Here is a 13533-nt window from a genome sequence, read left to right as displayed (position 1 = left end):
TTAAAATAGAAAAGCTACTTGCGCAAGGTCGTGCAATGCAAAATCAAGGTATAAAATTGATAGGCGATATGAATGAAAGAATGTTACCTGATACGCGCAAACAAACAAAATAGAATCCGGAAATGTCGAGAAGTTGTAGAAATCCTGTCAAGCACTCTTGACTATTGTCGTCGTGAGATGCGAGTGAGTATAGACAGACGACTCGTGGAGACACGCAGTGTGATGATTTCTAGACAGAGAAAATCCTCCCCGCGCACACATCACACACACCACACAGCTCTACTGTCGTGTGAGTAACTGTTGCATGCTCAAACCGTTACATCGATCAGCCACAGTTCGATAACTAATGAGTCCAAGTCGCGCGACCGATTCTTCCAGAATCTCAGCCTCCGTCCCGAGCCTCGATAAGTCCTGGAAGCGCTCGTTCGAAGTCCTCCCTTTGTTCGTCGCTCCGAAGTGAGCGTAGATTTACGCAGTTCCTTTCAATTTTCAGCTGGGAAATGCGTCGAAGATAAACACGGCCAAATATTTACTAAAAGTGACTCTAGTGTGGACCAGGTCGGGTACGCCATTAGTGGCGGCTCTCAGGGGGTATGTCTTCTAGCGTGGTGACTAAACAGTACAGATCAATGCGCGACCGGCTGCCCTGTCACCTGTCATTTCGGGCACCAAATCTCACGGTATCAAAGACCGTCGAAAGCTGAACCAGGCTATAATGAATACGACGGGTTCTACCTCAGCTGTCGTCGTAAAATCGACCAATTCAACGGTTAATGCAGCCAGAATCCTTTAATTCCGCTGCGTCAAATGGAGCCCGCTATTTTATAATTCCAGTTGGAGCAGCAAGAAAGACCTTTCCTCGTGGTGGTTCAGAGAAGATGAAAGCGTTTCGACTCGCTGGGAAATCCGATAATGCTATTATTTAGAAAACGCCATACATATCGTGCGTCTTGTCATAAAATCCACTGGACAAACCTCGACAAGACTTCAAAAAAGAACAAAAGATGACGTATAGTGAGCCGTTGGCGGGAATCGATGACGCCGGGAATAGTGGCACACGCCGTGCTGGAACGACGTCCGTCGATGACAAAACGCATTAAAGAACCAGCGCGAAGTCAACCTGAGATATCAACCATTGAAAATCGACATCTTCCGTGTTTTATGAGGTTATTTCACTTCTATTTATGACATCTTCCATTCCCCGCTTTACGCACATTCGACACATCAATATTCTTTCACACGCGCACGTGTCATTGCGCAATACCCTTTTCCATTCATTCATACGTACCTTCGAATTCTGTGTGATATTACCGGTCTGTTATTCGTAACCTAGAAATATACATAATAGAAAGAACATCAGGAAACAAGGTATTCAATATATAGACAACCCAGGGGCGGATCTATAGCCTTTAGGAAAAGGTGGAACCACGAACGCGCTTGGTGACCCAATATTCTAATATGGTATGAAATATTGAGTCACTACATGCGTTTGTAGCCCGCAACACAAAAAGCTAGGGTATGGGCGCCCAGAAATTTCGAAGAATTGGATGCTTAGGTGCATTCTGAGCGTTCCGCGAGTACGGGAAGCGACACCAGACCCATGGCAGGCGAGGGTGATTCGCAATGTGAGACCGGCAACCAGTCTATATATCTACCTTGAACTTGAACTTGAACTTGAACTTATATTTATTGCGCCGTATATAACATTTATACATAGGATAAGACATGCAATAAATTTACAGGACAAAACATTAAAGAATGACATTAAATAGAGAATACATAATACATAGTAGCATAAACAAAAAACAAGAACTTATACAAGAAATAATTAGAAAAGCGCCCTCAGTCGCAAAGCTGAGGAATTGCTATGAAATGGAGTCGAGTCTTAGCTTAACCAGTTTATATCTACCGACGTGGTCCAGGACGGGGCTGGATTCGAACCCAACGGTTTTCTACTTAATGGGTTCGAATCCCGAGTACAATAAAAAAAAAGACGCAGACTGGGTGGTATCGTTTCGTAAAAGAACATGTTGATATACTACTCTCGCAGTATTCTCATTCTATTACTGTAACTGAGGGTTGTAAACAGTTACGCAAATAAAACAGACAATCTTCTCACACTGAATGGGTTTAAACTGGTAAACAATTTGTTTAACCTCGACTCGAGCTCAGTAGGTTTGTTTTCTTTTCTTTTTCCAACGGAGCCTGCGTTTTAAAACATTAAAAAAATCAATACCAAGCAGTTCTACAAGCGATGAAACCCTAACATAACCTAGCTATAGACCGGGACCTCGGAATGACAGGTCCACGGAACAGGCTCGGCGAAGATTCGTCATAGCCTGAGCAATTGAAGATTTTTTAAACGATGCGTCTGATGGCTTCCACTCAAAAGGCGTGTTTTTAAACGTTTTCCCCGCATAGTATAAACTGTTATTTTAGCAAATGATCTAAGTGCGCAACAAGGGTGTAACAAAAATATTTGAGCGAAGCAGTATCCCACATCGAGACTTCGTGTATATGTGTATTTACCGACGGCTGGGAAAAGTTGCGCAACCAAATAAATAAATCCCATCAAAACCCGATTAAATGCCAAGCTATCTGTAAACGTAAGGCTCTTTTTTAAATCGATACATCCTCGAGCCTAGGCAACTATTCAAAAAACTTTTTACTGATTCGTCGAAAATCAACATATATATCCAAAAGTTTAGTGAAAGTTTTCTTACCTTATGAGAAAATAAGAAAAGCCCGGACCAAATTTCGACAACTTCTCGCCCTAACTCACTTCGCTACGAGAATGAAGGATGAAATGCTCAGTTGCCACCCACGACAGTTCGACCAACACAAAACTTTTGATACGGTTTTGCAAGAAGCTGTCTGGTCAACCTGACGCACACAACATAATTATACCAAACTTCACACAACACCGTTAATTACAATAGCTCGCATCGGAGTTATCGGCTAATCATTGCCACACGACCAGGTTCTCCAGTCTTCCACCCTCCTTTCGCGTGCCCATGATATCGGAATGACAACCGATTCTATAGTCAAATTCAGATTCAGCTGGTTACAGCTGGAGAGCCGATCGGCGGAAACAATGCGGGCCATTGTTAACAATCCCAGAAAAGAGTGTAATAGTTTCATAAAGATCATTATATTCATATTCAATAGGGATTATGATGATGATAGCCAGGTCGCAGCTAAATAGAGACAGAACACAAACGTTTTCACTGAACACAACATATATTTCTGTTAAAATATACACATATATATATATATCAACAAACATAACGTAATGTTTGCAAAATAAATCACAGACGATTTGATTCTATAGCATTACACGTTTATCTTAGATAGAGAGTTCGGGAAACTGAAAATCCATAAAAGCGATAACAAAATAAACGTGATTTTCAAATGAGTAAAAACAGTTTATCGACACGAACGTTTTCGGGATCATATCCATTCGTCAGATCGAAAAATATATACAAGTGAATCAAATGAATAAATCGTGATTCGTGACACCTTGTTTAGAAAATGAGGTTTAGTTTGTTATCTCTTTTATGGATTTTCGATCACGCATGTTTATTTCGAAAATACTAAGCGATTCCGTGGACGGAACAGTTTTTTAAGTGAAATACCTAGTTAGTATATCACGACTATTCTAGTGTATAACACAGTTCTCAGCAGTATTCTATTTCGATGACTAAATTTCATGAAAAAATTACTACTATTTCTTTAAAACATGTCATTACTGTCATTAACATGCAATCAGCAGTTGATATAAAATCCAGGGGCTACAGTTGCTCATAAGTTGGTCAGAGCAGGGAAGTGTAATGAGACACTTCCTTGGTCAGAGCTAACCAGTGGATAGTTGACATAGCGACAATTAAAATTCATTTATCCGCCGGTTAACTTTAACCAACTTTTGAGCAACTAGCCCCAGTAGAGTGGTCATCGGTGAGTTGACAACCTGGAAGGAAAGACCAATTCCCCCTAGAGTATATTTCAACATTATAACACGTTGGTTTCTAAATACTAAGATATTTACAAATCAAACATTCTCATTAACAACGTTATCATCATGGTTTCATTCCCAAACACTCGTTAGAATCACATAATCCATAATGAAATGTATAACTACGTATATATAATGACAATGGCGACGATATGAAAATGAATCAATGAAATAATCTAACTAGCAGTAAGTGTTGTGAGCTTGTCGGAAGCCGTTCGACACAGGGAGCAATTTTCACGAAAGTGGACCTTTGTAAGGTACACTCACCAAAGGTGCATATAGTTTTAGTCAGAGTTTAGTCCCCTCCTTCCAAATTTCTTTTGGAAAAATTCGACACAGAAAGGAGCAATTTTACAGCCTTTGGCATATTGGGGTGAAGCAAGTTTTGCTTCGTTTTCCTGCAATTTTGCCTCGTAAAATTAGGTAAGTTTGAAAGGTATTTTGAACTCGAAAAAAGGGCCATTAAAAGAATTTTTTTGAATCTTAAATCAATGCTCAAATTTTCTTTAGGCAAACATCAGGGCGGACGTTTGTTCGACACCAGAACCCTGTGAATACGCCAGTCCAACATGTTCAAGTAATAGTCACAGAAGTAGTATTTCTGTGGAAAGTTTTCATCGTGTGTTTCAGTAAAAAGACGGAATGTTGTTGTGACCGACGACCGGTGATTAATATTGCACGAACATGAACAAGACTGAATTTCTGCCATTTATTCCGTCGAGGGACCGACGATTGATGACTAATACCGCGCCCGATATCGTAGCAAATTTCCACGCGCGTTTTCTAACCGACATAGATCAACGTACCGAGCGACTAGCGACGGATGGACAACTCCCTCGGCTACCATCCAACCGATCAACAAGTGCCACGCGCAAACACGACCTCGATTAGATCAGAAAAGATTCGACGCATCGCGACCGAGAACGGCATTTTTAAGACGCTCCCCGAGGATTTCAACGCGCAGAAGCAACAAGTTATCATGCGCTCATTCGGGAGGAGTTAATATTTTCTAATTTAGATAAATGTGAAGATTTACAGCAGAGGAATCGCTCGGATAATTGTTAATTATCTCTATACTTGTTTCCGCGTGGTGACCTCTTCGCTTCAATCCCCGACCACGGTTGGTTTCGATAGTATTCACTGAAAACTATGTTACTACTAGATTTTATCCAGGGGCACTTGATAAACGTTCCAGGTAAATGATACCCGAATATCGATCTACATTTCCATTTCCTAAAACCCGGTACAAAAATGATTCACTCGTTTCTCGTCAGATATCAAGCTAGAAATTTTCCAATGAATTCAGAATGACAACCGTTCGCATCTTACTAATCAAACAAACTTCAGTACGGAAATAACTGATTGACAAGTGAGATCGCTGATATAGACAGCAAAGACAAATAATCTGCCATCACTAATCCGCAAGAGAACGAACTGCCGATAGAGAGTACGGAAACTACACAAGCCCCGACTGACAGAGTTTGGGTCCCGTCTGACAGAAGACGACACTCGGGGATTCGAGCGAAATAAAAAGAATTATAGCCTTAGTTTCTTATGATTCGGACAAGCGAAGGTGAAGGTCGTTCAGTAGGGTCACATGCAACAAGTCAGATAGGCTTAGTAACCAGTTTCACAGAGTTATTCCTAGCTTTTAGTATAATTAGATTACTCAAACTTAAGAAGGACTGTTTCAATTTACGAGTTAGCCCCAGTTTACAATTTCATAAGTTGCGATAACCAGTTTCTTGAATGAAGTTTGAATCACCATAAGCTAAGTTTGACAGAATCAATAGTTAGTTGTTTTAATTTGAGATTAAGCCCAGTTTTAAAAGCTCAAAGTGATTCTTGTTGTTATAACCAGTTTCATAGATTCATGTAAGGATTGGAGTTCAAATCACTGTAAGCTACGTGTGAAAGAACCAATTCTTAGTTGGTTTAATTGAGCCCAGTTTTACAAGCTGAAAGTGATTCTTGTTGTTATAACCAGTTTCATAGATTCATGTAAGGATTGGAGTTCAAATCACTGTAAGCTACGTGTGAAAGAACCAATTCTTAGTTGGTTTAATTGAGCCCAGTTTTACAAGCTGAAAGTGATTCTTGTCGTTATAATCAGTTTCATAAACCCATATATGAATTGAATGGAGTTTAAATTACTGCACGAAAGTATCATAAAATAACTATCAACTTATATCGAGAATCAGTAATACATAGTAGCAAAACAGAAATAGGCAAAAGCATAATCAAGAATAGATGGAAAATGATAAACTCTACTTCACAGACGCCATGATGGTTCTACATTACGTTACTATGTATTATTCAGTACATTTAACATTGTAAAATCAATTGCTTTTTTTACGAACAATTCGTATTTGAGTCGTTGAGTAGCGTTTGATGAGTAGGGAATAGTAAAACTGCCCACTCGAAATGACATAACAATGGTCGTTGAGAAAATACAGCGCTACCGATATTCACCGTTTCAGCCCGAAATGGTTGAGGCTCTCATTCGAAGTATCATCCATATAAATAATACTCTCGATGTCAATAGTATAACCATTCATGGTTTTTTTTTTCAGAGCAAAAAAGTGAAACAAAATCTGTAAGTAAAATATACGCGACTACAAAAAACCAATATGGCAACCATACAACTATCATTTATATTTTCCATAAATATGACATAATTGATTTGTAGACAACTGGTTTTTTTCTTCGAATGATTTTGAAAACAAAAGTATCACATGATTATCACAGAGTTTTGCAGTTGTTTTATGAGTAACAAAAAATATAAAATAAAATTTTGATAAAAACGCGCGCGCGCGCGTCGATTCGACGGCGGGATTAAACTCCGAGTAAGAATTGTTGTTTGCTCGTCGACGGAGCCGACCGAACGGTATCCATGACGGGAACGATCGGGTTATTCAACGTAGCGTTGAATGTGCCTCGTAGAACCGTATCTTGAATGAGCGGCGAAAACTGAAATGGAGAAATACAGGCAACTTATGAAATGTACAAAAAAATTACCAAAAAATCAAGATGGCAACCATACAGTCATCTGTATATAACATGATGTATATATATATATATATATATATATATATATATATATATATATATATATATATATATATATAGATTGACCGAAATGGAGAAAGAAAAACATTTTGTTAAATCTACATGCTGAATGACAAAAAACCAATATGGCAACCATACAGTCACCTGCACTTAACATAATATATATATATATATATAGTGGAACCTGGTTACAGTGAACTTCATGGGACCAGATAATTTGTTCATTATAACTGATAGTCCATAGCCTAGGTTAAGTTGGTGCTGCATGCCCTTACCACCCACTTAATGCTCATCTAAAATAACCCCACTTACGACTTAACCCCGTTTCGGAGTAATTCATTCGAACCGAGCAAAACGATGAGTTGTCTTTTAATCCGTTGAAATTGAAACATTTCAAAACTGAAAGATCTGAATTTTAAAAGATTTCCGTCTGAAAATCTTCCCAAACGACGAGGACGATTTGCGGAATTCATACGTAATCTGAGTTTATCATTGAAACTGTTTAGAATGATTGATTCAGTTTAAGGTCGTCTATTCTATTAGTCATTTCGCGGATTTCCGAATCGTATTGAACTTAATTAAAAACTGAAAATCAAAATCAACTATTCGGGATTCGGGATTCGATCGCGATTTCGATTGTCGAGTTTAATCTGTTTGACTTTGACGCGGATTGTGAATCGAGGGTTTATAACCGACTAATTCGAATACGGGTAGCAGCACGTCGTATCGCGCGCGCAGGGGTGAATGAGTCGTTAAATGCAAATTAACGACTCACGATCCTCAGAAACAACAAGTGTTGAATCAGCAGCAGCAGCAGCAGCGAGCGAGGGAGGGAGAGACGGAGAGCTGGATGAACGGTGCAGTTTTCAACAGATCGAAAAGCTGAATCACAAACCGGAGAGAGTTGATTGCTAGGATTCTCGGTTTATCTCCGGCCGCGATCAGTCCACAAATTACACCATCCTTTCCGGACTAATGAAGTGAAGAAGATACAGTTACAATTTGTCCGAGTCAGTTTTATCAGTAGAAACAATCAGTCGCGTTGTGTTGGTATGGTGACAGCTCTGTAGCTTATTGCCGATGAAATCATGGTATTCGTTGACAAATAAACGACCTGATTTAGTATTAACTCATCTCATTATATCGCGACAATGAAGCCAGTTTCTGTCCAACTCGAAACATGTCCTATGGGGGCTGTTTGCTGTAGCATACATGGATAAAACTTTTCCCAGGCCAAACTGGCCCGGAGCACATGCACTCGTAAACCACTCACTCGATACTAAACAATGCTTAAACAAAGCGAAGTGAGTCACTTCCAGAACCAGTTGCAATTCACACATGCTACAATTTGGATTTTGATATTAGGAAGCTATTCTGATTTTTAGAGTACTTTGGGAATAGTTGAGATCTTAAAAGAACACTATCAAATAGTAATAGTAGTCAGTAGTCTAATCATTAGTAGTAACAGAGCAATGACTGATCAAGACAATTCAGAATGATGGCCAATTTTCAAGGACATGATTAGCAAATGAGAAGAAATAAACCATTCAGGGACATGAAACATAGGTCCATTCATTATCGATATGACGAAAAATGGCTTAAATTTGCGGGGTAGATGGCAAACCCAGAACCATTCAACTCAGATCATAAGAATACACTCTTCAACATTTCCTATGTTAACACTGCATCCTGAACTAGAAAAATTTCTAATTCAAACAAACTATTTTTGGTCCCGAATAAAAATTCACGCCAATAGACGAGGTCGCGATACAAAAAGAAATCAAAATATGCCTCCACAGATGGCTGGAACCTGACAGAGCGGTCACAACATTGTCGAAACGTCGGGAAAAAAACCTGACATTTACGTCGATGACAATGATAATTATTTAGACAAACATAAAGCGGATGACTCTCTCTCGGATGAATCGGATGAATCGGACGAATCGGAGCAGGGTTTGTTATTCGAGTAAACAGAAACGGAGATGAGTTGAATGCCGCGGCGCACGACTTCATGAGCTAAACGTTCATTATTACTGGATGAGCGTTGGATAATCTTCGCTGTTAAATAATCTAAACAACGAATGATCAGATGGCAATTATCGATAGCCTATAAAAACAATGCCGTGTTAAGTACGCGTGATTAGCGTTTACTGTGGTCAACAGATCCATGTTACTCTTACGTACTGTTTTAAGTCTGACACACTTTTTTGAAATCTTTAAATGGGGAATTGTCCGGCTCATTTATTTGATTGATTTGTTTCGATTTTGTGTGCCTTACAAGCCCACCACACCTGTGCGCGCTACCCTCTACAGTTAACCCTGTATCTGCCCCTGCATTTTAGCACGCATTACCTGGTTTTTTGACCGGGCCAGCCATGAAAAGGCCGGGAAGTAAGCAACAAGCTTTAGTATCAACTAGTTGGAAGAATACAATTTGCACTAAATTTGCCTTAATTTCGCACTAAAGCGCGGGCAATCTTTATTAGCTAGATATGATACAATATTGGACACTTACTCGTGTAGCATTGTGTGTATTGATGAAATGAGCATAAAATGAGCAATTTCGGGAGATATAAAATCAGACAGTGAAGTGACTAATAGAACATATCTGAACATTGGCTCAAGTACTATCGACAAGAATTGGTAAAGAATTGCCGCACGACACTGCCCCGTCTAAACAAACAACACATATCTATTGACTGCTGGGAATATGATTTAATTTGGTTTTTCATATGATTTTTTAAAGTATACATCTATATATTATTTTACAGTGATTGAGATAAAAGACTCCTAGTATTAACTTAACTATGGGGATGAATTACCAACAGTTACTCAAGGGTGTAAGTTTTGTCTTGAAAGGTTTCGTGAAGCATGCATGAAGGACTAAAGAATTAGAAATGAACAAACTGCGCATCATATTCAAAGCCACTTTTCCTGTTGTAAGATGCAACAACTAGTGAGTGGTCAGTATAAAAAGAACTTGATGAACTGGAAAGAAAAGAAAGTCAGGGTCTGATCCATGAAGATAGTTTACGAGGGTCGCTGATGGCCGGTCCATGCCGAATGGTCAGTATGCGCCGGATGCCACGGAAAAAAATAATCTGAAATTTATTCACGAACATCCGAAAAGATTAAGAAATGCAGCGTATTTCAAAGCGTTGACGGGTCATCTGTGATTAACGACACTCGGTCACGCAGAATAACTGAATATTTATCGGGCGTCGAAAAGTTTTCACGGAATTTCTTCGAAAATAATAGACTATCGTCATCGGTCGTCGAACTGACTCAGACTAACGCGCGACGCTCGTCTTAAGAGGTGTCGATAAAACTGTTGGATCGAGGTCGTAGGTCAGCGATCGCTACGGCGTCCGTCCCGAGAAAGTTAATCCGTGGACATTATTGGTTCGCGCTGAAAAATCTACGTCGCGAGCTTAACGGGGATAAAGTCATCGGTGAAACGAATGAAATTCGACGCACTGTTAGTCGCTGTCGAGTTACCCCGTTACTGAACTGATTGTCAAAGTTCAACGCGGTGCTCGATACAACGGTCACAAATAATTAATTGGATCCTTAGAACTGTAATGTATTGTGTTTCTTTTCTTATCAATTGATCATTGTTCGGTCAATTAAAATGAAACTGTATATACAAGAATTCTTGACCTGACCTGAACTTTCAACAGTTGACTCTTTAGAGTTAGAGTTTGATTAATTTTCAATTTGTCCGATTTTTTTCAACTATCAACTTATCGTTGATGAATATTCAGGAACGTGACCTCACACCCTTACACACATAAGGATAGAGATGCACGAAAAGGTCTAAATCTGAGCCCAACGTTTACTACGCAGGGAAATAGGGATTTAGGAGACAGAAACATGTTTCTGAGTTTTTCCCAGTGGTGTGTGCATTTACGAGAAACAGGAAACATGCTTTTGGGAAACAATGTTTCTGAGGTCTAAAGTTTGATTCGGTGTTTCCTTGTGTCATGTGCATTGGGCTTAAGATTTAGACTTTTTCTTTGTTGAAAAACTGGATCCAGTTCCACAGTCAAGAGTTATAGTTAACTCCGAGTTAGAATTTGTTCATTTTCAATGAGTTAACTCAGAGTCAAATCTTAACTCACGACTGTGGAACTGGGTCCTGGGGTGGGTGCGAGGTTTCGACAACAGGTTTTATGACAATCCAAAGTTAGATGTCAAGCAACGTATCTCTATTATCTCTACTTAAGGGTGTGGTCACTTTCCTGAAAATTCACCGAGGTCTTCAATTATCAATTAACAGCTCGAGTAATAAGACATGCAGCGAGTAGGGTCCGTAGAGAGGTCGTCGGCTCAGTGAGTCAGCTGTAATCCTTGTGAGAAACAAACGCCGCATCGATCCATGACTGGTCGGAGTCACAGATTACATATGTTCGCCGAGTCTCGACCGCCGAGTCCCCGGAGACCGGTGCTTACAAAGAGAATGTGTTGATTCACTTCGCGCTGGAGACATTCAAACCCGTAGTTCGGGGAATCGTAATAATGGACTCGGATTAAAACTTGTTGTCGATTCTCATCAGTTCGCTGCTGCTGCAGCGGCCGCGCGCGCGCGATGCTGAAATCTGCTGAGTCATTGAAGCGATAAGCTGGACACTACGACTGTGACGTAACACGCGCATTGATGGTCGTTACAGACCTAAACTGGAATTGATCACAGCAGGAATAATATCATTCAGTAGCAGTTCGATTGCCATTTACATCAGAATCAGACAGACCAGATCTTAGTACAGCTATATCTATGATTAAATAGCAATCATACTACTGAATTTACATGCATCATACTACTGAATCTACCTTTAGTCATCATTATACAGGGGCCAGTTGCAGTCAAGACTTAGATTTGGGACCAGTCTTTGACTGACTAAGTTCTAAAGCCAATCTAACGACTTAAGACCAGTCATAAGATTTTATGAACCTTTTGGACTTAAGTCATGACTGCAACTGGGCCTAGTAGTCTCTATTGTAGTATTTTGGAAAAAAGGATATTTGCTATGATCAGATTTCATATCTATCTTTCCCTAGACGCCCAGTAGAAAGTCCTTAATGAATCTAAACAATGTTCTCGTGGAAGAAAGACTAAAGAATAAGAATTTATCACACTGAAGGGATTTGTCAATGGTCAATACGCCTTTAAACAAAAGGATTGGATTGACTCACAACTGATGGAAGCTTTGAATTAATACAATCCTGAAAAGCGAATGAAAAGTTTTCCCTGAGAAACGTTTTCCAAATACTGATATATGGAAGAAATAGAACGTTCCGTGCGATAAACAAAAGGGTTGATTTGACTCATAACCGAAGACAGAATAGAATCGATAGAATCCTCGACTGAAATCCGGACAATCCGTTCCTCGGTAAGAAGTAAAGATCAATCGATTTCAGAAATCGATGAATCTTCAATGAATTGAGAAGTATAAACCGTAACTAACCGAGCGTTGGCGGTCAGCTTTGTTTCATCCATAATAACATTAGTCATCGGCGCATGTAACTCATTAACGCAGACCGGCGCGCAACATGGTCAAGCAATTACAGTCGAGGTCAATAAAATGTCCAACTAGTACAGCGCGCGCTGACCACTGCCGGATATCGACGGTCAGATCCGAGAAGTCGCAGCCCTAAAGCCGCGCATGACTTATGATTGAGAAGTAATTAATAGTTGTCACACAACTACTGGTCAAACTGTCAGCGTCGCTAATAGATTATCTTCAATCATCTTTCGCGCACGTTTGTTGGTGAAGAAAAAATGACGAGTTCTACACGAGCTTTGAACCGGACGACGAGAACTGCAGTTCCATTGAGTATCATCACGATTTCTGACAACACAGAAGCCGCAATCACACGAGCGTTTATGGCCCGTGCCAAATTTCCAACCAACCAGACTTGAGCCAAATTTTAGCACCGGACAAATGATTGCGTTTGAATTGCAACTGGTTCCGAAAATGACCCACTTCGCTTTGTTAGAGCACTGTTTAGTATTGAGTGAGTGGTTTACAGTTGGCACGCGCTATCTAATTAGACAGGGGCCAAATTTGGCTCAAGCCTGATCTGTATCAAATCGTCTCTGTGTGATCGCGGCTTTGCTATAGTATCCTTAGACCCATATCATAACAGACTACAAAGATATGCATGCTCCGTCCTTTGCTGTACCTGAAAATGACTGACAGCAAAATGTTAATCTGACTCAGGAAAGTAACGTGGATGTAAGTCTTGAAGCTGAACAACATCTGTGTATTGATAGAGTGAGTCAAAAAGTGAACATTAGACTCGAACTGATCGTTGCTCAATCGTATGTCATCAGTCTCTTCAGTAAACAACAGTGGACATCGAAACTAGACCTCTAAATCTGTTTACATCTACTGATCATACAGATTCTACATCTATCAATTGATCTGTAGAATTCAACTGTAGAACGCTGG

At 39.9% G+C, this 13533-nt stretch overlaps 1 protein-coding gene across 1 annotated transcript in view; it reads right to left on the bottom strand.

The window, feature by feature from the left end:
- Nucleotides 1-6643: 6643 nt before the first annotated feature.
- Nucleotides 6644-13533, bottom strand: part of LOC141904022 (sperm-tail PG-rich repeat-containing protein 2-like) — a 38302-nt gene continuing 31412 nt past the window's right edge. Inside the window, exon 12 of the mRNA XM_074792461.1 lies at nucleotides 6644-6982. Coding sequence (XP_074648562.1) covers nucleotides 6848-6982 — 135 coding nt within the window. The 3' untranslated portion in view covers nucleotides 6644-6847. The remainder of the gene's footprint in view (nucleotides 6983-13533) is intronic.

Source organism: Tubulanus polymorphus, chromosome 4, assembly GCF_964204645.1.
Source record: "Tubulanus polymorphus chromosome 4, tnTubPoly1.2, whole genome shotgun sequence".
NCBI lineage: Eukaryota > Metazoa > Nemertea > Palaeonemertea > Tubulaniformes > Tubulanidae > Tubulanus > Tubulanus polymorphus.
The sequence above is the reverse complement of the archived record's forward strand: the minus strand, read 5'-3'. Positions and strand labels throughout refer to the sequence as shown.